Source organism: Microcebus murinus, chromosome 32, assembly GCF_040939455.1.
Source record: "Microcebus murinus isolate Inina chromosome 32, M.murinus_Inina_mat1.0, whole genome shotgun sequence".
In the NCBI taxonomy this organism is placed as follows: domain Eukaryota; kingdom Metazoa; phylum Chordata; class Mammalia; order Primates; family Cheirogaleidae; genus Microcebus; species Microcebus murinus.
This window is the reverse complement of record NC_134135.1, coordinates 3,199,427-3,222,461: the sequence shown is the minus strand read 5'-3', so window position 1 is coordinate 3,222,461 and position 23,035 is coordinate 3,199,427. Positions and strand designations below refer to the sequence as shown.

The 23,035-nt window shown below is 49.0% G+C and overlaps 1 protein-coding gene and 1 pseudogene across 1 annotated transcript; one reads left to right on the top strand and one right to left on the bottom strand.

Moving 5' to 3' along the window:
• Positions 1-9,425: 9,425 nt before the first annotated feature.
• On the top strand, positions 9,426-10,192 carry LOC142865773 (DNA-directed RNA polymerase III subunit RPC7 pseudogene; annotated as a pseudogene).
• A 4,449-nt stretch (positions 10,193-14,641) lies between these two features.
• On the bottom strand, positions 14,642-22,259 carry LOC105874730 (cationic amino acid transporter 3-like). The gene is made up of 11 exons (XM_075999039.1): positions 21,887-22,259; positions 20,801-20,959; positions 19,956-20,133; positions 19,604-19,716; positions 18,852-19,074; positions 18,624-18,763; positions 17,401-17,503; positions 16,666-16,865; positions 15,970-16,136; positions 15,099-15,207; positions 14,642-14,938 (listed from the first exon to the last, which is right to left on the bottom strand). Exons 1-11 carry the CDS (start codon positions 22,257-22,259, stop codon positions 14,817-14,819), a joined length of 1,887 nt encoding a protein of 628 aa, XP_075855154.1. The 3' UTR covers positions 14,642-14,816.
• Between the last annotated feature and the right edge of the window lie 776 nt (positions 22,260-23,035).

Sequence of the window (23,035 nt, the reverse complement as noted above, 5' to 3'; positions counted from 1 at the left end):
CACTTCACGTACATCTAACAAAGGAACTCACATAGAAAATGCAAAGAATTCTACAAGTTAATAAAATAGATCAATTAAAAGGAGGAAAGACTTAAGAACATTAAAAGAGGAGATCACCAAGTGGCCAATAGGAAGTGAAAATGTGTTGAACGCCATTACTCATCAAGGAAATGCAGAGTAAAACCACAATGTGCCGTTGTCACTAGACAGTCACCAGAATGGCTAAAATGAAAATCACAGAGTAAATTTCAGGTGTCTCACCGCAAAAAGTGAGGTGATGGTTATGTTAATTAGTTTGATTTAATCATTCCACATTGTGTACGTGTGTCAAAACATCAAATTGTATAAAGCGTTGATAGGTGTGATACAATTATTTGTCAATTTACTTAAAAATATTAATAAAGAAATAAAATCACATATGAGCTTGACTATTTGAACATTCAGACATGGCCTGTTCAGGACCTGGGCCAGCAAACTGGACCACTGCCAAATCCTGGAGGTCTTCCCCGGGAGGGACAGGGAAGAAGGGAAGCCCTTGGAGAAGGGGCAGGGCCAGGGAAGCACCCCAGGAGAGTTGAGGGCACAGTTAGACTCACAGGAGGGACCTGAGCTATCTTAAGATGGTTGTGGAGTGAGGGGAGGGTTATCTTAGGAAAAGGACTAGAGCCCATAGTAGGAATCTGAGAATACGGATGGGGGAGGGCTAGAGTCCATGGGAGTGAGTTTGGAAAAGGTGGAGGAGGGCTGATGGGCGCAGGAGGGCCTGGTGCATGGAAAGGAATGGCTGCAGCTCAGGGACATGTTCTGGGAGACTGAAGGAAGGGATGGAGTCCAGCACGGGAGCCTTTGGGAGCTGGGGTAGGGTTGACGTGCTCATGAGGACAGCCGTGGAGATGCAGGGCTGACGCTAAAGCCAGCGGGAGAGCCTCTGGCACGGGACAGCGACGTAGTTAGAGCCCGGAGTGACCCACAAAGCTGTGGTCCCCGCCTAACAGGAACCAGACCACAGCGGAAGGCTAGTGGCGGGGGTCACCGCGTCGCGGCTGGAGCCCCGTCCCGCCTACGCGGGCCAGGTCAGCGGCGGCATCAGACCCTCCCAGGAGCGCGGAGCCCGCTGCAAACTGCGCACGCGCGGGAGAACCCAACGCGGACGCCCTGGGGCGCGGCTGAGGCGGCGACCCCTCCGGCCCCAGAATGTGGAAAAACTGGCTCCCGCAAAACCGGTCGCTGGCGTCAAAAAGGTTGGGGACCGCTGCTATGAAGGCTGGCAAAGGATGCACAGTATCAGTTTGAAGTGGGGCTTTTGTTCGATTTACCTCAGAGGTAGGGCGACATCCCAGAGAAAGCCACTTTCCTCCAGTTACACACGCCTTAGCCTTAGCTTAAGAACTCAGATCTTCTGGGGAAGGAAGTCAGAGGACATGTTAGGGGAAGGAGTGCCAGACCCAGGTTTCAGGTCTGAGTATCTTTCTGGACTAGGCTTCAGTTCCTTTTTTTTTTTTTTTTTTTCCTGAGGCATGGTGTCACTCTGTCGCCCAGGCTGAAGTGCAGCGGCACAATCATAGCTCACTGTGACTCCGAACTGCTGGGCTCAAGCAGTTCTCCCACGTCAGCCTCCCAAATAGCTGGGACTACAGGTGCACGCCACCATCCCTGGCTAATTATTTTTATTTTTTATAGAGATAAGGTCGTCTTGCTACATTGCCCAAGCAAGTCTTGAACTCCTGGTCCCAAGTGATGATCCCATCTCGGCCTCCCAAAGTGCTGGGATGACAGGCATGAGCCGAACCAGGCCTTCAATATCCTCAATAATCATCCCCAGGCCCGGCGCGGTGGCTCACGCCTGTCGTCCCAGCACTCTGGGAGGTTGAAGCGGGAGGATCGTTTGAGCTCAGGAGTTGGAGACCAAACAGAGCAAGAGTGAGACCCCATTTCTACTAAAAAAAAAATAGAAATTAGCTGGACAACTAAAAAAAAATATATATATATATATATATATAAGAAAAATTAGCCAGCCATGGTGGCTCATGCCTGTAGTCCCAGCTACTTAGGAGGCTGAGGCAGGAGGATTGCTTGAGCCCAGGAGTTTGAGGTTGCTGTGAGCTGGGCTGATGCCACGGCACTCACTCTAGCCTGGACAACAGAGTGAGACTCTGTCTCAAAAATAATAATAATAATAATTCCCATAGGGCCAGGTGCAGTGGCTCACACCTATAATCTCAGCACTTCTGGAGGCCAAGGTGGGAGGATCCCATGAGACTAGGAATTTGAGACCAGCCTGGGCAACATAGTGAGACCGTTTCTACTTTAAAAAATTAAAAATAAAAGAGCACTCCGGGAGGCCAAGGCGGGCAGATTGTTTGAGCTCAGGAGTTTGAGACCAGCCTGAGCAAGATCAAGACCCCGTCTCTACTAAAAATAGAAAGAAAATAGCCAAGCAATTTAAAATAGAAAAAATTAGCTGGGCACGGTGGCATGTGTCTATAGTCCAAGCTACCCAGGAGGCCGAGACAGGAGGATCCCTTGAGCCCAGGAGTTTGAGGTTGCTGTGAGCTAAGCTGACGCCACAGCACTCTAGCCCGGGCAACAGAGCCAGACTATGTCTCAAGACAAAACAAAACAAAAATCAGAAAAAAAAAAAAAATTAGGCGTGGTGGCATGGGTCTGTAGTCCCAGCTACTCAGGAAGCTGAGGCAGGAGGATCGCTTGAGCCCACGAGTTCAAAGCTGTAGTGAGCTGTGATTGCACCACAGCGCTCCAGTCTGGGTGACAGAGCAAGACCCATCTCCAAAAAGTCATCTTCCTCATAGGAGTTGTCATCCTTACTGCCCCCTTCTCCTGTGGACCGCGTGCCGACATCAGCAGGAGAGACGCAGGGTCCCTTCCTCACAGCAAGAGCAGCAAGCGTGGGTGGCCACTGCCCTTCCGGACGTCCCTGCATAGACAGAGGAGATGGGAGGGGCAGGGAAGCCAGGGACAAGGCAGGGGAATGAGATGGGCGGAGAGCGAAGTGCGAGGAGGAGGAGGGACTGGAAGATTAGTGCCAGGAGGGGGAGAAGGCCCGTACAGGGGATGACAAGTGTGAGGAGGACTGTGGTGGAGACGGTGCTGAGCAATAGGAGAGCAGTGTAGACATGCAGTCCTGGGCAGGGCTCAGGTGACACAGCGCAGACGCCGGAAGACAGCCCAGACGGACGAGGGTAGCTGACAGAAAGAAATGCAGGAAGAATGGTATTAGGACTTTCCCAGAGCTGTTACTGGCGTTAGCCCCAGGAGGTCCAGGGCTGACACAAAACGTCAAGACGAGCCTTGAGTGGTGGCTCTGCTTTCTTACGAGGAACTTTTAGACTGGGGCTGCACTGAAGGGTCCGGTCACACAGAGCGTGAAGAAAAGAAACGTCCCTTAACATGTGCACAGATTTTTTACATAATGAGGTGTCCCTGGCCAAGTGGTGCAAGAGTCCATCCTGAAATCTGTCCCCATGGCGAGCTGGATTCAGTTCGTCTGAGGGGCCAGCCAAGCCTTATGACCACCTTGGAATCAACTGAGGCTACAGAGGCTGGAGCTGGGGTGTTTTTGAACAAAACATTGAACAAAACATTTCCAGATACCGGACGTGCAGAAGCAGCGCTATCCACCGCAGAGCAGGAGCCAGAACACTAACTCGGGTGAAACGAGGGCGTGCTTTCAGAAGGGGCTGCCACCACCCGGGAGGGTGTAGGATGGGACGAGGGTCTGAGACAGTGAAGGACAACATATTGAACCTCCCTGTTCTTTCTCACTTTTTTTTCTGAGACAGAGTCTCACCTTGTAGCCCCAGCTAGAGTGCTGTGTCATCAGCCTAGCTCACAGCAACCTCAAACTCCTGGTCTCAAGCGATCCTCCTGCCTCAGCCTCCCGGGTAGCTGGGACTACAGGCAGGAGCCACCATGCCCAGCTAATTTTTTCTATATATATTTAGTTGGCCAATTAATTTTTTTCTATTTATAGTAGAGATGGGTTCTCACTCTTGTCTCAGGCTGGTTTCGAACTCCTGACCTTGAGCAATCCACCCTCCTCGCCTCCCAGAGTGCTAGGATTGCAGGCCTGAGCCACCGTGCCTGGCCTCTTTTTCACTTTTTAAAGTCATACCCTTATGGCTGGGCACGGTGGCTCACACCGGTAATCCTAGCACTCTGGGAGGCTGAGTCGGGAGGATCGCTTGAGCTCATGAGTTTGAGACCAGCCTGCGCCAAGAGCGAGACCCGTCTCTACTAAAAAATAAAAAGAGGCCGGGTGTGGTGGCTCACGCCTGTAATCCTAGCTCTCTGGGAGGCTGAGGCGGGCGGATTGCTCAAGATCAGGAGTTTGAAACCAGCCTGAGCAAGAACGAGACCCTGTCTCTACTATAAGTAGAAAGAAATTAATTGGCCAACTAATATATATAGAAAAAATTAGCTGGGCATGGTGGCACATGCCTGTAGTCCCAGCTACTCAGAAGACTGAGGCAGGAGGGTTGCTAGAACCTAGGAGTTTGAGGTTGCTGTGAGCTAGGCTGACACCATGGCACTCTAGCCTGGACAACAAAGTGAAACTGTCTCAAAAAAAAAAAAAATAGCTGAACAACTAAAAATATATAGAAAAAATTAGCTGGGCATGGTGGCGCATGCCTATAGTCCCAGCTAATTGGGAGGCTGAGGCAGGAGGATCGCTTGAGCCCAGGAGTTTGAGGTTGCTGTGAGCTAGGCTGATGCCACAGCACTCTAGCCCAGAGAACAGAGCGAGACTCTGCCCCCCCCCATCCAAATGATACTCTTACAAAGAGAAATAAAATCCTGGATGGGGTAAAGGGTGGCCAAGAAATCAAAGAGAGCTTTGTTAATATAAGTCGTAAGTGACAAGTTTCAACCTGGCCTGGCTTGCAGGGTCTTGCTTTGTCACCCTAGGCTGGAGTATAGTGTGCAGTCACAGCTCTCTGTGACCTCCAGCTCTCAGGCTCAAGTGATCATCCTTGCTCAACTTAGTAGCTAGGACTAAGGACTTCAGGCATGCACCACCATGCCTGGCCAGTGAACAGATAACAATATCTGTTTTTAAAATATTTTGTGGAGATAGGGTCTCACCATATTGCCCAGGCTGGTCTTGAACTCCAGGCCTGAAGTGATCCTCCAGCTTAAGCTTCCCAAATGCTGGGGTTATAGACATGAGCTGCCACCATGCCCCACCTGCCATTTTAACAATTATTGTTATCTGTTTACTAGTGCTCAGAAATTTGTCATAAAAATTCTCTGAAACCACTTTTTTTTTTGAGACAGAGTCCCACTCTGTTGCCCAGGCTAGAGTGCCGTGGCGTCAGCCTAGCTCACAGCAACCTCAAACTCTTGGGCTCAAGCAATCCTCCTGCCTCAGCCTCCTGGGTAGCTACAACTACAGGCATACGCCATGATGTCGGGCTAATTTTTTCTATTTTTGGTAGAGATGGGATCTCACTCTTGCTCAGGCTGGTCTCGAACTCCTGAGCTCAAGCAATCCTCCCACCTCGACCTCCCAGAGTGCTAGGATTATGGCCATGAGCCACTGTGCTGAGCCAGAAACCACATTTTTATAAAACAATTCATCTGTTCTCTGTTATTTGATCAAAAAGGAGTATTTTCTACTCTGATACCATGTATAATTTCTAATGCAAGACTTTATACCTATGTTTTAAGTGTCTGGGCCCCATTTCTAGGGCTTCACCGTGTTACACTATGTCATTGGCATTCTATGCAAAATTCAGACCATTTTTTGAATTGCGGTTTTACTCTATTGCTCAGACAGGGGTGCAGTGGCTATTCACAGATGCAATCATAACTCACTGCATCCTCCAATTCCTGGGCTCAAGCAATCCTCCCCCCAACAGCCTCCTGAGTAGCTGGGACTACAGGCACCTGCCACCACCCTGGCTGAATTCAGATTCTTTCCTCCAGTACTTTGTGTTGCTTCCCGGGCCATCGTTGTGGTGTCCAGTGCCGCGCTGCACGGCCAGTGCTGCACCTCTCCCATGGCAGCCAGCCCCTCCCCCCCCCGCCCCCACCCCCCACTCCCCCTGCATTTCTCCCCCACACCTCCCCGCCCTTACCAGAAACGTTCCCTTTGTTCCACAATTTAAAAATGTAAGACCTTCTATTAGTAACTCTGCTGTCTTTGCATGATCATCTTAATCTTCCAATTTTGAATAAATGGCAACCACACTCTAGTATCAGAGCAGTTCTGGTAAGTTCCTTCTCACTGCCCAAGAAAGCTCCAGCACATAATCCTTGTTTCAGGTTTCACGTTTGAGAGAGTAAGGCTGAGGTCACCTCCATGCAGTTCTCCCTGTCACATCACTGTCTATTTGCTTCTGGTGCATTTGTCAAAACTGAAATTTCTGTTTTTTACTGTTATCTGTGTACTCCATTGTAGTGTGAGGATATTGAATCCTGTGGCCTTTTTAGGCTTGCTCACTTCTGCATCCTGACCCCTCAAAATAGTACCTTGTACATTGTAGGCAGCCGAGAAATGTCCGTCACATAAATGAATTGTATCGAAACACCGATTCTAATGATCAGTATACCAGCATAGAATACTTTTTCATATTTATATTATGTTTTATATTTTATACATTTAAGGTGCTCAAAGAAAAAAGCTATCAGCCCAACAATTATATATCTGGCAAAACTATCCTTCAAAAAAGAAATTAAGGTATTCCCAGATAAATAAAAAGTGAGGCAGTTCATTCCTAGCAGATATCCCTTACCACCAATGCTAAAGGGAGTCCTCCAGGATGAAATGAAAAAATACTAGACAGTAACCTGAAGCAAGACAAAGAATCGGTAAGTACCTAGGTAAATATGCTATAGTATTTTTTATCTCTGTTTTTTATTTTCTTTTTTTTTTATTTTTTATGCTTTCTTTTTTAATATTTTTATTTCTTTTTTTTTTTGCCTCAGTGAAGAATCAACATTAGTCAGAATCTGCTTTTTATTTGCTATGTTTAAAAAGATAAATATATTAAAAATCATAAATCTATGTTAATAGACATGAGATATAAAGATGTAATTTGTGACAAAAATACAACGGGTAAAACTATATAAGAATTAAGTTTTTATAACCATTAATAAAATATCTAAAATATATACACAAAAGGAAATCAAAACAGTTCACTACAAAAAATCTGTTAAACACAAAAGAAGGCAGTTAATAGAGGAAATGAAGAGCAACCAAAAAGTATGACATACAGAAAACAAATCTCGAAATGGCAGAACTCCTTTCTCATCAGTAATTATTTTAAGTGTAAACAGATGAAACTCCTCAACCAAAACAAAGAATGACACAGTGGATTTTTAAAAAAAAAAAAAACTTTAATCAGTAGGATGACTGTGGTTAATAATCTATTATATATTTCAAAATTGCTAGAAGAGAATAATTTGAATGTTTCTAGCATAGAGAAAAAATAAATATTTATGGTGATGGATATGTCAATTACCCTGATTTGATTTTGAAACATTATATGAATGTATCAAAATATCACATGTACCCCCAAAATATGTACATCTGTTATGTATCAATTTAAAACATTCCAAAAATTCCAGCTATATGCTGCCTACAAGATACTTTAGATTCAAAGACACAAATTGGTTGAAAGTGAAAGGATGGAAAAAGATATTCTATGCAAATGTAACTCAAAAAAAGGGGGCTGAGATAGCTATAATGACAACAGACAAAATAAGCTTTCAATTAGAAACCACTGCAAGAGACATATATTGATGAAAGGGGTCAATTCATTCAAGAAGATATAGGCTGGTCCAGGTGCAGTGATGTTTATAACTAATTGATCACAACCAGTGACAGATTCCTTTGTTCCTTCTCCACCCCCACTGCTCCTCTTGACTAGCCTTTAAAAAACTTTAAAAAATACAACATAGGCCGGGCACGGTGGCTCACGCCTGTAATCCCAGCACTCTGGGAGGCCGAGGCAGGCGGATCGCTCAAGGTCAGGAGTTCGAAACCAGCCTGAGCAAGAGTGAGACCCTGTCTCTACTATAAATAGAAAGAAATTAATTGGCCAACTAATACATATAGAAAAAATTAGCCGGGCATGGTGGTGTATGCCTGTAGTCCCAGCTACTCGGGAGGCTGAGGCAGCAGGATTGCTTGAGCCCAGGAGTTTGAGGTTGCTGTGAGCTAGGCTGATGCCAGGGCACTCACTCTAGCCTGGGCAACAAAGTGAGACTCTGTCTCAAAAATAAATAAATAAATAAAAAATGAAACATAGACATGACGTGGTGGCTCACGCCTGTAATCCTAGCACTCTGGGAGGCCGAGGAGGGCGGATTGCTCTAGGTTGGGAGTTCAAAAGCAACCTGAGATGTCGTCTCTACTAAAAATAGAAAGAAATTAATTGACCAACTAAAAAAATATATAGAAAAAATTAGCTGGGAATGGTGGTGCATGCCTGTAGTCCCAGCTACTCGGGAGGCTGAGGCAGGAGGATTGGCTGAGGCAGGAAGATTGAAGTTGCTGTGAGCTAGGCTGACGCCACGGCACTCACTCTAGCCTGGGCAACAAAGCAAGACTCTGTCTCAAAAAAAAAAAAAAAAAAAAAGAGTTTATAAAGAAGTCCCCAAAGGCAAGCACAGCAGAAACAAAAATAGATAAATGGGACATGATCAAGCTAAAAAGCTTCTGCACAGCCAAAGAAACAGTCATGAAAGTAAACAGACAACCTACAGAATGGGAGAAAATTTTTGCATCCTACGAATCTGATAAGGGGCTGATAACTAGAATAGACTTAGAACTCACGAAAATCAGCAAGAAAAAATCAAATAACCCTATTAAAAAGTGGGCGGGGGGAAAGGGCATTTAATGAAACCTTAAAATCTGTACCCCCATAATATGCCAAAATAAAAAAAAAAAAGTGGGCAAAGGACTTGAACAGAAACTTTTCTAAAGAAGACAGAAGAATGGCCAACAAACATATGAAAAAAATGCTCAACATCTCTAATCATCAGGGAAATGCAAATCAAAACCACAATGAGGTATCACTTAACTCCAGTGAGAATGGCCTTTATCAAAAAGTCTCCAAACAATAAATGCTGGCGTGGATGCGGAGAGAGAGGAACACTCCTACACTGCTGGTGGGACTGCAAACTAGTTCAACCTCTGTGGAAAGCAATATGGAGATACCTTAAAGTGATACAAGTGAATCTACCATTTGATCCAGCAATCCCATTGCTGGGCATCTACCCAAAAGATCCAATGACACTCTACAAAAAAGACACCTGCACTCGAATGTTTATAGCAGCACAATTCATAATTGCAAGGCTGTGGAAACAGCCCAGGTGCCCATCAATCCAAGAATGGATTAGTAAAATGGGGTATAGGAGCGGGGCTCTGGAGCCACGTGGAGGGCGGCGCGGTCTGCCAGCACCCCTTCCCCGCCGGCCGGCACGTGGGCTGCACACTTTTGCCCAAGCCACGAGACTAAGTGAGCAGAATTTGCCTGCTCTTCGAGTGTAACTAGTTCCGATGGCTGGGAATAAAGGAAGAGGACGTGCTGCTTATACCTTCAATATTGAGGCCGTTGGATTTAGCAGAGGAGATAAATTACCCGATGTAGTATTGAAACCACCCCCACTGTTTCCTGATACAGATTATAAGCCAGTGCCACTGAAAACTGGAGAAAGTGAAGATTATGTGCTGGCCTTGAAACAGGAGTTGAGAGAAACAATGAAAAGAATGCCTTATTTTATTGAAACACCAGAAGAAAAACAAGATATTGAAAGGTATAGTAAAAGATATAGGAAGGTCTACAAAGAAGAGTGGATACCAGATTGGAGAAGACTTCCAAGAGAGTTGATGCCAAGGAAAAAATGCAAAAAAGCAGGCCCAAAATCCAAACAGGCAAAAGATACAGGCAAAGGCACTCCCCTCACTAACACTGCAGATGTGTTGAAAAAAATCAAGGAATTGGAAAAGCCAGGTGATGGGGGAAAATCATATGAGGAAAATGAAGAGAAAGAAGGAAGCAAAGAGAAAAGTAAAGAAGGTGATGACAATGACGATGATGCTGCAGAACAGGACTATGATGAAGAAGAGCAAGAGGAGGAAAATGACTACATTCACTCATTCTTTGAAGATGGAGATGATTTTGGCGAAGACAGTGATGACAACATGGATGAAGCAACCTATTAGGCATGAAATTTCTCAAAAAATATTTCTATGATGCAACTTCTGAGCATTTGGACAGATTTACTTTCTATTTTATTTCTGATAAGGAATGAGTATTTTTTTTTTTTTTTTGAGACAGAGTCTCACTTTGTTGCCCAGGGTAGAGTGAGTGCCATGGCGTCAGCCTAGCTCACAGCAACCTCAAACTCCTGGGCTCAAGTGATCCTCCTGCCTCGGCCTCCCAAGTAGCTGGGACTACAGGCATGCACCACCATGCCTGGCTAATTTTTTTTGTATATATATTTTTAGTTGGTCAATTAATTTCTATTTTTTTTTTTTTGGTAGAGACGGGGTCTTGCTCAGGCTGGTTTCGAACTCCCGACCTCGAGCAATCCGCCCACCTCGGCCTCCCAGAGTGCTAGGATTACAGGCGTGAGCCACTGCACAGGGCCCCGAGTATTTTATTTTTGTTCCTGTTTTGTTGGACAAATATTTGTTACCTAAACACTCAGAACCACTTTGAGTTTACATACCAGTTACCTTACAAATTAGTCTCTGACATTCTGACATTCCTTCTAAACACCTCCGCTATCCCTCTTAGATGCTTTAGTCGTTGATTTTTTGTTTTTTTGGGGGTTTTTCTTTTTGTACCATTTGGATTTGAATGTGCCTAAAGAATTTTTGCATCTCGGTCTGTATATTCATACTTGAAAAAATCATTCTTCTTTAACTGCTGACCTTTTGTAAAACTATTACTAGTCATTAGTCATGGATTTCTATAATCTGAAACTTGATTTAATATAGCACATGGAGCACTTTAAATGCAAAAAAACTTGAAAATAATTTTATTTTTTACTTTTACATGGTATGTTCTATAGTACTACATTATGACTACATAAACCTACTTGAGCTCTTACAAGTGCAAATTTATGAAATTAGAGGTTTTGTGATCAAAAACATACAGGGAAAAAAGGCCTAACTGAGCTATATAAATTTCACAACTCACATCTCAACCAGTACAAAGAAACATTCATGTGGGATGAATATTATAAATACTTGAATTTGGGGCTAACCTAGTACATACAGTAGCTGAGTTAATGATCCCACTGTAATAAGCTTGAGTTCTTCAGATAGTTGGACTTATGAAAAATTAGGCCGAGACATCTTATTTTTGTACTTCACATAAGTATAGAATAAGTGGAATAGGTTCTGGTCATATAAATATCGTTGCAGAAGGCATGTGTGTGAGCTCTGTGAGTTGTATCAGCCTCTATTTCAGAGTACTCATAAGCTGTACAATTGATTTATATGATCATGTAGAATAAACTCATGTCATTTTGAACTTAAGAGTAATCTTTTTTGTTTAACTTAAAAGCTAGCTCCCCTGCCTCTTTATATTTTGGGGGAAAAATACCTAAAAACCTCAGCCTACAAAGACTCTCACAAATGCCAAAGATTTTTTTTTTTTTTTTTTTTGAGACAGAGTCTCGCTTTGTTGTCCAGGCCAGAGTGAGTGCCGTGGCGTCAGCCTAGCTCACAGCAACCTCAAACTCCTGGGCTCGAGTGATCCTCCTGCCTCAGCCTCCCGAGTAGCTGGGACTACAGGCATGCGCCACCATGCCCGGCTAATTTTTTATATATATATCAGTTGGCCAATTAATTTCTTTCGATTTATAGTAGAGACGGGGTCTCGCTCTTGCTCAGGCTGGTTTTGAACTCCTGACCTTGAGCAATCCGCCCGCCTCGGCCTCCCAAGAGCTAGGATTACAGGCGTGAGCCACAGCGCCCGGCCTTCAAAGATTTTTAAGAAAATTCATATTATATATTTCAAAAATTATGTGTTAATATTATCCACCAGAATAAGAAATTTTGTTTTTCCCCTTTGAGAAGATTTTGCCCATGACCCTCTAACCTGGGAATCAGATTCCTAGACTCTATTTCTACTTGTACTATTAAACTCAACCTTGAAACTGAGATTGGTTAAGTTTCTGTGCCTTAGTTTATCCACTTGTAAACAATTTCCTATAAAAATTGTTTAAACACCAACCAAAATTTACCATATGTATTCATTGTCTTACAGAAACAATCATTTCTTAATTTAAATTAAAAAACTTTCCAAACTAAAAAACTGTAGTTTGGAAAGTAACTGAAAATACACTTTTGAGAAACAAACATGTTTTCCTCACAAAATATATTGTAATCTGATTTTCCCATCTTGTTCTTTGTGGGGAAAATTGGAGATAATCTGTATTTTCTTGTCCCGTTCTATAACATGACATTTTCAGGAAAAAACCACTTTCAATGGCAATACTTCCTCAAATAATTCAAGATGAGTGCGAGGACCCATCTTATACATGAATCAGTCTACTACTTTAAAGAATCAATCTACTATACTCTGAATAGAAACCTCCTATAAAGTTGTCATTTGAGATTGATAATTAACCATAGATGTTTTATTCTCTCCCTTTAGTACCAAAGGCAAATAAATGCCATATAGTTCTTAGAAATCTTACCTCTACTGTTTTATTTCCTTTGGGGAGAACCACTTGAATCAGGCAAATACACTGAAGGTAAAGGTATATTCTTTTCCTAGCTTTTAATTTGTCTGACCATTTTAATCCTGCACATACTAGGGCAGCCCCTTTGGGCAAGGATTTACTCTGGGAAGCCCCAGCCATCTCCTTTAAGCACATTCTTTCCCAAACCCTTTGGAATACCTTTTTACAATTTTAAAGTATACTAATTGTGACAACAAACAGTATCTACAGATTGCTTTACCAGCATGAATCTTATTATCCTGGCTTAAAATCTGAGACTGTGAAGTTATTCTACAGGAAGCTAAATGTTACTTTGCAGAGATAGCCTCATAGATTCATATATATATATATATATATATATATATATATATATGTATATATATAAAAAATGTACTTGGAAGTGTCTTTAAAATTGCTGTAACAAGCAAAACTGTTTCGTTGCTATGTTTATTTTTCTGTGTTTACACATTAAATTCTTACAAAACTGTGAAAATAAATAAATAAATAAAATAAAATGTGGTATATTGTATACCATGGAGTACTATTCAGCTCTAAGAAACAACGGTGATATAGCACATCTTATATTTTCCTGGTTAGAGCTGGAACCCATACTACTAAGTGAAGTTTCCCAAGAATGGAAAAACAAGCACCACATATACTCACCAGCAAACTGGTATTAACTGAGCAGCACCTAAGTGGACACATAGGAACTACAGTAATAGGGTATTGGGCAGGTGGGAGGAGGTGGGGGCGGGTATATATATACATAATGAGTGAGATGTGCACCATCTGGGGGATGGTCATGCTGGAAACTCAGACTTGTGGAGTGAGGGGGGGAAAGGGCATTTATCGAAACCTTAAAATTTGTACCCCCATAATATACCGAAATAAAAAAAAAATACAACAAATTGGATAAACTCTAATAAATTAAAAAAAAAAAAATGAAGCTAAGAGGGACAGGCACAATGGCTCAAGCCTATATTCCTAGCATTCTGGGAGACTGAAGTAGGAGAATAATTTGAGGTGAGGAGTTCAAAACCAGCCTGAGCAAGAGCGAGACCCCGTCTTTACTAAAAATAGAAAAATATAGCCGGGGGTGGGGGCCCCTGCTCCTGTAGTCCCAGCTACTCGGGAGGCTGAGCAAAGGGGATCACTAGAGTAATCCTCACAGGAGGTTGAGGTTGCAGTGAGCTATGATGACTGCCACTGCACTCTAGCCCGGGCAACAGAGCGACACCAGGTCTCAAACAGGCCAAAAACATTCATCTTGCAGTAAACTTATGAAGTACGCACTTTTCTGTACGTACTTGTAAAGGTTTACTTTAAAACTGCAAAACATCAGCCAGGCAGGTGGCTCACGCCTATAATGATCCCTGCATTCTGGAAGGCCAAACCAGGAGGATTGCTTGAGCCTGGGAGTTCGAGGCTGCCATGGGCTATCATCTTGCCCCTGCACTCCAGCCTGGGTGACAGAGTAAGCTATAAAACATCAAGATGTGCTACATTCTAACTTTAAAAAACTATACAACATCAAAGGCATAGTCACTGTGTTGTACAATAGGTCTCCTGAATTTATTCCATTTGTCTAACAGAAGTTTTGTACCCTTTGGCCAATATCCAGCCCCTGCCCTTGGTAACCACCACTCGGCTCTCTGCTTCTCAATTCAACTTTTTGATTCTACATGGAAATGAGATCATGCAATACTTATCTTTCTGTGCCTAGGTTATTTCACTTCAGGTAAAGTCCTGCAAGTTCATCCATGTCGTCACAAAAAAACAACATTATAGCACGCTTGAAAATTGCTAAGAAATAGATTTTAAATGTTTCCCCACAAAAAATAAGTGAGGTAATAGATATGTTAGCTTGATGGAGCCATTCCAAAATATGTGTGTGTGTGTGTATGTATATAAACATGTTGTACACCGTACACATATACAATTTTTATTTGTCAATTAAAAAAATAAATTTAAAAAAGATGTTTAAGGCACTTTGCTGACTGGCAATCGATACAAGGCCCCAAATGCATCCCACCTTCACCCTCCATAGAGGTTCAAACTTTCCCTCGATCCAAAAGGCACCTCCAACATGCTTGAGCATCTGTTTTCTGTAGTTAAAGTATTTCATCCTCACAGATGTTCTCATCGAGAGTTTGGGGGCTTGAGACGGGCGGCTGTTGATCGGTCTTCTCCTTCAAGCTGTGTCGGATCCCATATCCAAAATATATAGCAAATCCTAGGGGGGAGAGGCCTTGAGTGGAGACCTGGTGGCCCTTCCGCTCAGAAATCCCACAGGGCTTGCTCCTGGGGTCTCTGAGACCGTTTCGGGGAAGGCGGCAGGAAGCGCGCTGGGCTCAGTCACCCGAGAGGCCTCATTGTTCCAGAAACGCACTCACCGATCACCATCCACACTGCAAACCGGGCCCACGTCTCGGCGGTCAGCTGCATCATCAGGTTGACGTTCACGCCGATGCTCAGCAGTGGGAGGACAGGCAACGCCGGGACCTGCGGGCACAGCCGGTGACTCCCGGGCACACACTGCAGTCCGGAAGAGACCCCGCCGCGCCGCACGGAACTCCAGCCCGCCCCGGCCGCGCACTCCAAGCCTGTCCACACTGAGTGTCCCGTGGGATGTCGCAGAAGACATCGGTATGGAGAGATGCAACTACCGTGTTTCCCCGAAAATGAGACAGGGTCTTATATTCAATTTTCCTCAAGAAGACACCCTAGGGCTTATTTTCAGGGCATGTGTTTTAAGTATGGTACAATAATCTACATTGATTCAAATATAGTGAAGTCGTCTTCTTCTGGAACATCATCATCACTCTCCAAACCCTGAATTCCATCCTGAATTTCTTGCCACTCTATTTCCTTTAGAACCACCGGCCCCGATCTCTCACGTGGAGCCACAGAGCTGTCACAGGGCAGAGGAGAAGGGCTGCTCGTGTTCTTTCCCGCTCCGCGACGACACGCTTGGGCTGTGCAGACGCGCTGGTGGCCACGCCCGTCACTAGGGCTCATTTTCAGGTTGAGGCTTCTATTGCGCAAATGCTTAGACATCTGCTAGGGCTTATTTTATGGGTAGGCCTTATTTGTGGGGAAACACGGTAGCAAAGTGCTGATATGGGGTGTTGGGGTCACCCGTGAATGATCCACGGCTTTTAGCCACTCCCCGTTTTCTTCGCTGTGCAGCAAAGAGTGTTTAGACCTCGAGGCATGCAGAGGTCATTCACTCAGGGCGGGGACTTGGGGACCCAGGTCACCTACCTTGAAGTAAAGAGGAGTGTTGCTCTGGGGCTGTCTCCAAATGATGAACGTGATGCCCACAATGAGCGCCAGCAGCAACACGGTCACGGCCGCACACGCCGGGTCTCCGGAGAACAGCAGTGCGGGCCACTGGGCCAGGATGAGGCTCAGGATCGTCAGCAGGAAAACTGAAAACAGGTCCCGTGGAGGGAGAACAGGTCCAACTCCAGAAATTAAATAAGACTTCGGGCCACCCTGAAAACTGCCCATTTCGATGGGATCCACTATATCTTCAAGACTCCTGCTCAGGCTGGGCGCAGGGGCTCACGCCTGTAATCCTAGCACTCTGGGAGGCCGAGGCGGGAGGACTGCTCAAGGTCAGGAGTTCAAGACCAACCTGAGCAAGAGCGAGACCCCATCCCTACTAAAAATATAGAAAGAAATTGGCTGGACAACTAAAAATATATAGAAAAAATTAGCCGGGCATAGTGGCGCATGCCTGTAGTCCCAGCTACCCGGGAGGCTGAGGCAGGAGGATTGCTTGAGCCAGGAGTTTGAGGTTGCTGTGAGCTAGGCTGACGCCACGGCACCCTAGCCCAGGCAACAGAGTGAGACTCTCTCAAAAAAAAGAAAAGGAAAAAGACTCCTGCTCAGCTGCCGCAGACACTCGCCCAGCCCGTGCCGTTACTGTCACACGATCCCAAATGCCACGCTCACCGAGCAGCAAGGCACAGCCGTACACGGTGCGGCCTGATCTCGGGGTGGGACGGGAGTCGACAGGGTGACACAGACTCCTGAGAGTCGCCGCGGGTCCTGCCACAGGAACAGGTTCCGGCGACCTTGCTTCAGGCACAGGCTTCATCTCAAGTTCCCCCTCCGCTGCCTCATTCTTGCGGGGATTCTGGTCTGGCTGGTACCTGAATCAGAGACGCGGGGACAATAGTAACCCCGCCCCTCCTCATCTCCGTCAGACACCTGACACACCTGTGGCAGCGCGCCCTTAGCCATGGTTTCGCTCTCCATGGTTTCAGTTACCCGCGTCCACCGCGCCCTAGAAATATTCAATGGAATATTCCAGAAATGAACATATGTACCACTCTGAGCAGCATGATGGGCCGCATGCCATGCCCCGCTCCACCCGCCCAGGACGTGAATTGTCCCTTTGTCCAGCATGCTCCTACCGTGCGTGCTCCCCTGCCGTTATGACAGTCACTCAGCAGGCCTCAGGTTACCAGGTGGGAACAAAACAGTACATGGAGGGTCTGGCACGACCCGTGGGTTCCGACATTCCGTGAGGATCTTAGAACACGTCCCTATGTATAAGGGGGACTCTGTGCCCCCTCCCCCGAGTGTAGAAGGACACTTAGGGGCCGGGACAAAGGCAGAAGAGGACTGTCACCTCTTCCACCCTCGTGTGCCCACGACCCCTGCCAAGGTGCAATGGAGTCTCACCTGAGGACAAGAACGCAGAAGGACACCAAGGAGTAAGTGAGCAGGGTCCCGATTGATGTGAGGTCCACGAGATCACTGAGCTCAAAGAGGAATGCCATGAATGCTACAAGCAGGTCACAGAAAAGGATGAGTTAGTTCCAGCGTTCTGCGGCACCACAGCGTGACTATACTAACTTGTATATTTTCAAATAGCTCAAGAATGGGTTTTCAGGATTCCTAACACAAAGAAAATATAAATTTTTTGTTTTTGTTTCTCTTGAGACAGAGTCTCACTCTGTTGCCCAGGCTACATGCTGTGGCGTCAGCCTAGCTCACAGCAACCTCAAACTCCTGGGCTCAAGCGATCCTCCCGCCTCAGCCTCCCGAGTAGCTGGGACTACAGGCATGCACCACCATGCCTGGCTGATTTTTGCTATATATTTTTAGTTGGCCAATTAATTTGTTCCTATTTTTAGTAGACACGGGTTCTCGCTCTTGCTCAGGCTGGTCTCAAACTCCTGACCTTGAGCGATCTGTCCGCCTGGGCTTCCCAGAGTGCTAGGATTACAGGCGTGAGCCACTGTGCACGGCCTATAATTAATTTTTTAAGGCTGGTCAAGTGAAGCAGTCTAAATGGAAGTGGACAAGGAACAAAGGAATCTGTAAATGGTTGTGATCAATTACTTGTAAACAAGATAAATGTTTGATCATCACACATTGCATAGATTTATCAAAATATCACATTATGCCCCATAAATATGTACAATTATTATGTGTGGATTAATAAAAAGGATGAAAGTCGAGAGTTGTGGCTCACGCCTGTAGTCCTACCACTCTGGGAGGCCAAGGAAGGCATATCCTCTCAGCTCAGGAGTTTGAGACCAGCCTGAGCAAGAGCGAGACCCAGTCTCTACTAAATATAGAAAGAAATTAATTGGCCAACTAAAAATATATGGAAAAAACTCGCCAGGCGTGGTGGCGCATGCCTGTAGTCCGAGCTACTTGGGAGGCTGAGACAGGAGGATCGCTTGAGCCCAGGAGTTTGAGGTTGCTGTGAGCTAGGCTGACGCCACGGCACTCACTCTAGCCGGGGCAAGAGAGTGAGGCTCTGTCTGAAAAAAATAATAATAATGATGAAAGCAAACAAAAAAAGAAAGAAAGAAAAGAAGAGAAACAGATGGAAACGGGAGGATGAGAAAGCAGCCAGCGGAAACACCAGGCGAGGACCAGGCTGGGCGGCTCACCTGCGAAGAGCCCGGACAGGACGGTGGCGGCCGCGGGCGTGCCGGTGCGCGGGTGCACGCGGGCCAGGCGGCGGAAGAGGAGCCCGTCCTGGGCCATGTTGTAGACGACGCGCGGCACGGGGAACATGGCGCCCAGGAGGCTGGGGGACAAGAGCGGCGCGTGGGGACACGGGAGCCCCACGCGGGAGCCGGGGACCTGCGGGCGGGCGGGGCCACGCCGGCGCTGACCTGGACGACAGGGCGCAGAGCGTGCCCACGGCCACCGCGAAGCGCACGGGCGCCCAGCCCGCGCGGACGAAGGCCTGCGGCAGGGGGCTGTCCCGGCGGATCTCGTAGTAGGGCACCATGAGCGTGAGCGCGGCCGCCACGCCGCAGTAGGCCAGGAAGCAGACGGAGAGCGTGAGCGCGATGCCCAGCGGGATGGCGCGCTGCGGCCGGCGGGCCTCCTCCCCTGCGGGGCGGCGGGGTCAGGAACCCGGGGGGCGGCGGGCCTCCTCCCCTGCGGGGCGGCGGGGTCAGGACCCCGGGAGGCCACGGGCCTCCTCCCCTGCGGGGCGGCGGGGTCAGGACCCCGGGAGGCCACGGGCCTCCTCCCCTGCGGGGCGGCGGGGTCAGGACCCCCGGGAGGCCGCGTGCCTCCTCCCCTGCGGGGCGGCGGGGTCGGGACCCCGGGAGGTGGCGGGCCTCCTCCCCTGCGGGGCGGCGGGGTCGGGACCCCGGGAGGCCACGGGCCTCCTCCCCTGCGGGGCGGCGGGGTCGGGACCCCGGGAGGCCACGTGCCTCCTCCCCTGCGGGGCGGCGGGGTCGGGACCCCGGGAGGCCATGGGCCTCCTCCCCTGCGGGGCGGCGGGGGCCTCCTCCCCTGCGGGGCGGCGGGGTCGGGACCCCGGGAGGCCGACCCCCCTCCCCCGCCAGCGCCCGCGCCCAGGGCCGGCCCAGGCGGCACCCGCCCGGCCCCCGTGGCCAGGAGCCCGCGCTACCGGTGGTGGCGATGGAGTCAAAGCCCACGAAGGCGAAGAAGCAGGGCGCTGCTCCGCGGAGAATCCCTCTGACGCCAAAAGGCACAAACCCTCCGGAGCCGAGGGGGCCCAAGCTAGGGCGACAGAGGAAGACGGTCAGCGGTGGGCGGCGCTCAGCCAGCTCTGGGCGCCAGGCCGTGCCTGCCCGTCCCGTCCCGCCCGCGCCCCGCGCAGCCCCGTCCCGTCCCGTCCCGTCCCCGCCCCGCGCAGCCCCGTCCCGTCCCGTCCCGTCCCCGCCCCGCGCAGCCCCGACCCGTCCCGTCCCCGCCCCGCGCAGTCCCGTCCCGTCCCCGCCCCGCGCAGCCCCGCGCACCTGTGCGAGCCGTTGGGCCCGGCCGTGGCCCGCGTGTAGTCCCGCTCCGTGAGCCTCCAGTTGTGCAGGTCCCCCTTGATGAAGCCGGACACGGTGACCCCGCTCAGAACCAGAAGGTTCACACTCGTGAATATTTTGGTGGCCAGGGCCGACTCCCGAGCTCCCAGGGCCAGCAAGCCTGGGGGAAGGAGGAAATCTCCAGAACCAACACAGCCCAAGAGACAGAGAGCACATGAGTGGCGGCCCGGCGACACGGGGACTGAGGAAAGGCTGCTTAAAGGGCGCAGGGCTTCCTCCTGCGGTGATGGAAATGTGGGAAGCGTTTTGGATCTAGATCGAGGGGCGTGCACAGCCCTGCGAATATACTAAATGTCACGGAACTGTACACTTTATGTAGTTTCATTTTATTTTATTTTTACTGTTTTGAGACAGAGTCTCGCTTTGTTGCCCAGGCTAGAGTGAGTGCTGTGGCATCAGCCTAGCTCACAGCAACCTCAAACTCCTGGGCTCAAGCGATCCTCCTGCCTCAGCCTCCCGAGTAGCTGGGACCACAGGCATGCGCCACCATGCCCGGCTGATTTTATATATATATACATTTGTCTTTTAGTTGGTCATTTAATTTCTTTCTATTTTTAGTAGAGACGGGGTCTCTTGCTCAGGCTGGTCTCGAACTCCTGACCTCGAGCACTCCACCCGCCTCCATCTCCCAGAGTGCTAGGATCACAGGCGTGAGCCCAGCCCAGTCCTCGGTTCTCACCCGCTCCGCAGTGGCCTCCCCAGCCTCTCCCACGCCCCTTCCCGCCCCTCCGGCTGCTCCCACTCGCCCCTGCCGCGGCCAGCCCTACCAGTGAGGAGCAGCACCAGGCCCAGCGCGAAGAAATCCGGGTACTTGGCCAGCACTCGGGGCACGTGGAGCGACAGGGCGCCCTGCAGGGCGCGGGAGATGTGGTTCCCAGTCAGGTTGTCGAAGGCGAAGCTCCAGGCCCGGGCCACGCTCGCGGCCCCTGCAGCGGCGGAGGAGGGACGTTCAGTCCCCAGCGTCCACTGACCCATCCGCGCCGCGCTCAGTTTATAAAGAAAAAGAAAAAAGCCCTAATCTCAAAGAGCTTGTTTCCCCGGGAGGAGGGGGCGGGCACGGATGACGGACACCCGAGCAGGGAGCCGCTTCACAGCAGTGATGAGCGGGGACAGCCCTGCGCCAGCACGCGGCCACACCCCGCCGTCCCGTTTTCCAGTGTTCCACTGCCTGCAGGGTGACTGCACTTCACGATAAGAGGCGGGCGGTGGCTCAGCCTGTAATCCTAGCACTCTGGGAGGCCGAGGCGGGAGGATCGCTCAACGTCAGGAGTTCGAAACCAGCCTGAGCAAGAGCGAGACCCCGTCTCTACCACAAATAGAAAGAAATTAATTGGCCAGCTAATATGTATAGAAAAAATTAGCCGGGCATGGTGGCGCATGCCTGTAGTCCCAGCTACTTGGGAGGCTGAGGCAGGAGGATGGCTTGAGCCCAGGAGTTTGAGGTTGCTGTGAGCTAGGCTGACGCCACGGCACTCACTCTAGCCTGGGCAACACAGTGAGACTCTGTCTCAAAAAAAACCCAAAAAACAAAGGAGTGGTCAGAGGAAATCTCACACCGGTGGCAGCTGAGGGAAGGCTTCACAACGGTGGGGACAGGCTTGGGGACCTGTCTGCCCCGCATGTACAAGAGCTCTTCCCACACCCTACACTCCCTTTCTTCTTGGTTTGTTCTTCAGTCGTTGAAGGGAAGCCGAATGGAGCTGAGGAGAATGACATTCCGAGGTCTCCCTCCCGCCATCCCCACTCCCCCCATGGTGGACTGCAAAATGAGGGTGAAGGCCACTCCGTCCCCCTCATTCTGGCCCTGCGTCCCTCATTTTTCCCGCCCCTCCATCCCTGCCCCATCGTCTCACCAATGACATAGGAGAGAATGAGGTTCCAGCCGGTGACAAAAGCCACTAGCTGGCCCACGGTGACATAGCTGTAGAGATAGGCAGAACCGGAGCACGGCACCCGGGCCCCGAACTCGGCATAGCAGAGTCCAGACAGCACGGAAGACAGGGCGGCCACCAAGAAGCAGATGACGATGGCCGGGCCCGCATTGTCTCTGGCCACTTCCCCGGCCAGGACGTACACGCCTGCTCCCAGGGTGCTGCCCACACCCAGGGCCACCAGGTCCAGGGTGCTGAGACAGCGGGACAGGCGGCTCGCAGCCCCTGCGCTCGGCTCCAGGGGCCGCCTGCGCACGAGCTTCCGGCCCCACCGGCGGACGCCCTCACAGCCCATCTCCGGTGGAGTTGGGGACGATGCCGCCAGCTGCTGAGAAGCAAGACGGAAAAGCACCGAGAGTGATCACTCGCCCTGGCTATGGGGGTGGGACGTAAGATCACCCCCAGGAGGGGCGCGGTGGCTCACGCCTGTCACCCCAGCACTCTGGGAGGCCCAGACGGGTGGACGTTTGAGCTCAGGAGTTCTAAACCAGCCTGGGCAAGAGCGAGACCCCGTCCCTACCCAAAATAGAAAGAAGTTAATTGGACAGCCAAAATATATAGAGAGAAAATTAGCCAGGCATGGTGGCACCTACCTGTAGTCCCAGCTACTGGGGAGGCTGAGGCAGGAGGATTGCTCGAGCCTAGGAGTTTGAGGTTGCTGTGAGCTAGGCTGATGCCACGGCACTCTATCCCGCAACAGAGTGAGACCCTGTCTCAAAACAAACAAACAAAATCAACTCAAAGTGGATCAAAGATCTAAATGTGGCTGGCCATGAAAATTTTAAATGTGACTGGCTATGAGGGCTCACACCTGTGATCCTGGTACTCTGGGAGGTGGAGGCAGGAGGATCACTTAAGCTCAGAAGGTTGAGACTAGCCTGAACAAGAGTCAGACCCTATCTCTACTGAAAAATAGAAGAAATTTGGCTGGTCAACTGAAAATATAAAAAATTAACTGGGCGTGGTGGCGCATGCCAGCAGTCCCAGCTACTCGGGAGGCTGAGGCAGGAGGATTGCTTGAGCCCAGGAGTTTGAGGTTGCTGTGAGCTAGGCTGACGCCACAGCACTCTA